This window comes from Chrysochloris asiatica, unplaced genomic scaffold (genome assembly GCF_000296735.1).
Source record: "Chrysochloris asiatica unplaced genomic scaffold, ChrAsi1.0 scaffold00294, whole genome shotgun sequence".
NCBI classification, from domain to species: Eukaryota; Metazoa; Chordata; class Mammalia; order Afrosoricida; family Chrysochloridae; genus Chrysochloris; species Chrysochloris asiatica.
This window is the reverse complement of record NW_006408812.1, coordinates 3,248,577-3,253,508: the sequence shown is the minus strand read 5'-3', so window position 1 is coordinate 3,253,508 and position 4,932 is coordinate 3,248,577. Positions and strand designations below refer to the sequence as shown.

General features: G+C 39.9%; 1 protein-coding gene across 1 annotated transcript in view; it reads right to left on the bottom strand.

Moving 5' to 3' along the window:
- The window catches only part of HPGDS (hematopoietic prostaglandin D synthase), a 56,587-nt gene that overhangs the window by 26,539 nt on the left and 25,116 nt on the right, over positions 1-4,932 (bottom strand). Inside the window, exon 2 of the mRNA XM_006874702.1 lies at positions 1,559-1,804. Within this exon, the coding sequence (XP_006874764.1) occupies positions 1,559-1,804 (246 nt within the window). The remainder of the gene's footprint in view (positions 1-1,558; positions 1,805-4,932) is intronic.

The following is a 4,932-nucleotide window of genomic DNA, read 5'->3' as shown; positions in this document are numbered from 1 at the left end:
GTCATATCAGTGGACAAAACAGAAAAATCTGCTTACATGGCACTTAGGATCAAGTGAAGGCATACATTGAAGCAGGACTTTGAGCCAGCAATCATGACTAGCAAAACAAAAACAGAATGAACTCAAATTTACACAATATGGATGTGCCAAAATGATAATGGGAATGGGAAAAATTACAGGTTGATTCCCTGTAAAACAAGGGCAACCTGCATGTTTCATAGCAACCAAATCTCTTTAACGGTAGAGGAATTGCAGGCAACAGTACCAAGCTCAAAAATAGTGGCCAATTGCATTGCTTTGACTGTGTGTTTCTCTCCACAGTCCTGGCAATCATTCAATCACATGCATTAGGCTCCTGAAAGGGTTCACTACATCTCTTCCACATTATCCATTTCAAGGATTTGACCCATAAGTTTTCAAATTCAGGGTTGTTCCAGTTTCATTGTGTCACTCATGATTAAATTAATTAGAACCAGCTCATTGAAGCTCATTGAAGGAAATTGAGGAAAGGTTGAAAAAGTTTTTAAAAAGCTTTTGAAAACAGGAAAAGAATCCAGTGCTATGAGAATAACAAGCCACATCCAAACTATCACCTACCTTCCCATTGCTCTTCTGGTCAAATAAGCTGATCCACACACCCTTTCCCCAACATCTGTCATCGAATCTCTATAATGGTTTTACCATCACAAACTTTCTCATACTTTTCTCATTCCCTTTTCTTACCCGTTGCCATCTAGACTATTTTAAAGACTCCCTAATGTGCATCTTTGCTTCTGGTCATGCCAATAAAATACAAAGTATGGAGAGAATGATCTTCCCAAAGTCACAGCTATAGTGATGCTGCAGAAAAACATTAAAAACCTACAATTGCTTAAGTAATGAAGATACCCTGGATCTTCTGTTGTTGTTAAATGCCACTGAGTCCGTTTCAACTCATAGCGACCCTGTATAGGATTTCTACTGACCTTGTGCTTCAAACCAACCTTGTGGTACAGTTACTTAACCTACAGTGTCACACCAGGATTCCCTGGATCTTTTACCCAGATCCCAACTCATTTTGCTGGATGCTTCTCTTTCTACTTCTTCACCCCTCAAATGTGCAATTCTTTTTCTTCTCTCATACTCATTTTCTTTTTACCTGGGAATATCCTAGCCAATGAGCAGTTACATCACTATCATCAGGGAAATCGGTAAGAATGCAAATTCTTGAGCCGAACTTGACAGCTACCAAATTCAAATGTCTGAAGTCAGGACACATCAGTCAATGTTGTAAGAAGATTCTGATGCATCTCAGGTTTGAAAGCCACATCTCAAGTCTAAGAGTTGAAATCATAAACATCTCTTATATCGCAACACAAACATCATTTTACTTTGAAACCTAGTTTCCATAGTCAGAAATAATTTCCAACCCATTTTAATTCTAAAAAAACTTCATGTGTTGAGACATATTAGCTTAAAATTATATGTCTCAAATTCTGTTTCAAAAATGGGAGTCTGAGAAATCTGTGTCCAAGTCTCCACCGCTGCAGAGCAGCTCAGACACCGAAGAAGACCTAACTGCAGCCATGAACAGCAATGAGTGTTTCAAGTGTGGGCAATCTGGTAACTGAGCCCACGAATGCCCCACTGAAGGAAACCATGGTCATAGAATCAGAAGCTGTAGCAGAAGGTTCCAGTTTGTTTCCGCGTCTCTTCCAGACATCTGTTCCTGCTGTGGCGAGTCTGGTCATCTTGCCAAAGATGGTGATCTTCAGGAGGACGAAGCCTGCTATAACTGTGGTAGAGGTGGTCACATTGCCAAGGACTGCAAGGAGCCCAAGAGAGAGTGAGAGCCGTGTTGCTACAACTGTGGCAAACCAGGCTATCTGGCTCGTGGCTGTGACCACGCTGATGAACAGAGTGCTATTCTTGTGGAGAATTTGGACACATTCAGAAAGACTGCACCACAGTGAAATGTTATAGGTGTGGTGAAACTGGTCATGTAGTCTCAACTGCAGCAAGACAAGTGAAGGCAACTAACTGATTCTGCTGGGTCACCTTGCACGGAAATGCACAATTACGCTACAGCTTAATTAGTTTCCTTTGTCACCCCTCCTTTTTCGGATTAATGGTTGTATTTTTTTCTGTGAATCCTCTTCACTGGCCTAAGGTTGACAGACAGAGGCTAATCCCAGGCCAGTGAGCGTTACTTGCCATGTAAAAAGAGGAAAGGGATGGGGGGGAAAATCGACTTTCTGTATTTAACTACAAAAAAAACCTCTATGTTTAATTTCGTAGAGCTGTTATGTATAATGCTTTCTTAAAGAACCCCTTTTCCATGCCACTGGTGAATAAGGAATTAATGAATGCGAAGAGTCAGACCATTAAGCCTGCTCTGAGTTTCTTGAAATGTTCCCATGTTGGAGGTAAAACCAATTCTGGAAGTGTCTATGAACTTCTGTGGTGGTGGTGGTTATGTGCCATGGGGTGGATTCTGACTTATAGCAACCCTGTACAGGGTTTCCGAGGCTGTAAATCTTTACAGGAACAGAAAGCCTAATCTTTCTCCCCCGGAACAGCTGGTAGTTTCAAACTGCTAACCCTGAGGTTAGCAGCCCAATTTGTAACCACTACGCTACCAGAGCTGTAAGTAACTTTAATTTTGGCATAATGATGGCCTTGGATTATCTGACCTCAAGGAGCTCTGGTAGCGTAGTGGTTATGAATCGGTCTGTGAACCATAAGGTCAGCAGTTCAAAACTACCAGCTGCTCCTTGGGAGAAAGATGAGGCTTTCTCCTTCCGTAAAGATTTACAGCCTCGGAAACCCTGTAGAGGGTCGCTATGAGTCAGAACAGACTCCATGGCACATAACCACCACCACCACCAGTAGCTACTAAATAGTATCTGTAGCAGGCCCTACAGAGAACATACAGATAAGTGGGAATAAAGCAAAGACAAACATGCATGTTAATGACAGTGAGAGAGAAATACCAGGATAAAAATCTAAAATGGAGCGACTTCATCACAGAGTTGATGCTGGGTATACACATAGTGATGGCAAAGGTTTAGAACAGAGGGGATTGGAACCATGGCAATGAAACGATATATGATAGAATGAATGTAAAACTAAAAGTTCTCTAATGTAAACTATCATATAATTCACAGTAAAACATTAAAAAAAAAAAAAACTCTTGAAAAAATTCCATCATCCCTTATTTCCATCTTTCCATGATCTTTTTTAGCCTGCTTGTATATGGCTCTTTCTGCCCCATTTTCCCACCTTAGATTTTTAATTAATCATCAGTGAATTATCAATATTTATAACATATGTATAATATGCAATTTTTAAACAATAACCCACAAAGTTGTCCAATCTTATGTGTATATTTAAATAAATTTATGTTTAATCTTTTAAAAAAAAAAAAAGCTTTAGAACATACTTTTTGTTTTTTCTCTAAAGACTAAATCTAAAACCCAGAGTAAACATCAATGCTCAGAGTTAACATAATTTGGAGCTGTTCAGGAATTGCAAAGAAACATATTTTCACAGAAATCAAGATGTTATTTTTGTATACTATATCACTTGGACAACTGTGTTTCATTTGCTGTAATCAGTTTCTAAATGTCAGATGGAAAAAGAAACTAAAGTCCTAGAAAATAGAAATGTGATTTAAAACTATCCAATAAAACTGGAGGAGAAAGGGAGGGGAAAATGGGATTCTGATAATTAGGACGAACCCTGGTGGTATAATGGCTTAAGCATTGGGCTGTTTAGTGAGATGCTGGTGGTTCAAATCTACCATCCAATCTGAGGGAGAAAGAAGAGTATATAAAGAGTCTGCTTTCAGAATAGCCTTGAAACTCCTAAGGGTTGAAACCTATAGTGTCTATGAACTGGAATCCACTAACTTCAGTGGGTTTGGTTTTGGTTTGTCAATTAGGACTGATTATATTTCGTGATTTAACCATGATGTGTCTAAGCCTTGGGTCTCAGTGGTGGTGGGAGCAACAGGGTTGTGGTAGTTGAATAAGAATGGTGATCTGCATTGATTACAAAGAAAGTGACTTTTGAAAATGCAAAAGTGACTTTTTGCTCAAAAAGAATGTGAGGGGAGAGAAGACAATGAAGTGTAGGATGGAGACAAAGCATCAGACAAATAACAGAATTATTGTTGTTAGGTGTCTGTTCCAACAAACAGTGACCCTGTTCACAACAGAACGAAACGCTGTCTGGTCATGTGCCATTTTCACCACTGCAGTTTGAGACCACTGTTTCTGTCACTGTGTCAGTCCATCTCAAAAAGTCTTCCTCTTTTTCGATGACCCTCCACTTTACCAGGTTTGTGTCCTTTTCCAGGGATTAGTCCCTCTTGACAATATATCCAAAGTATAAGAGATGAGGTCTTGCCATCTTTGTTTCTAAGTAACATTCTGTCTGTACAACTTCCAACACAGATTTGTTTGCTCTTCTGGGAGTCTATATTGTTGTGAAATGTTTTTGAGTTAGTGCCAACTCATAGCCATTCTGCATAAGGTTTCCAAGGTGTGGCTGGTGAATTTGTGATTCAAATTGACTTTGCAGTCCAGTGCTGTATCCCACAATGCCACACCTGGACTCCATGGTACTTTCAATATTTTTTGCCAACACCATAATTCAAATGCATCAATTCTTCTCAGGTCTTCTGTAATAATTGTCCAACTTTCACCTGCATTGTTGTTGCTGTTGAGTGCCATTGAATTGGTTCAGACTCATAGCAACTCTGTATAGGGTTTCCAAGGAGCAGCTAGTAGATTTGAACTGCCAACCTTGTGGTTTTCAGTTCAATGCTGATCCTACAGTGTCACACCAGGAGCCCATGTTGTTGTTGTTGTTAAGTGCCGTCGAGTCGGTTCCGACCCATAGCGACCCTGTACAGGGTTTCCGAGGGTGTAAATCCTTACGGGAGTAGAA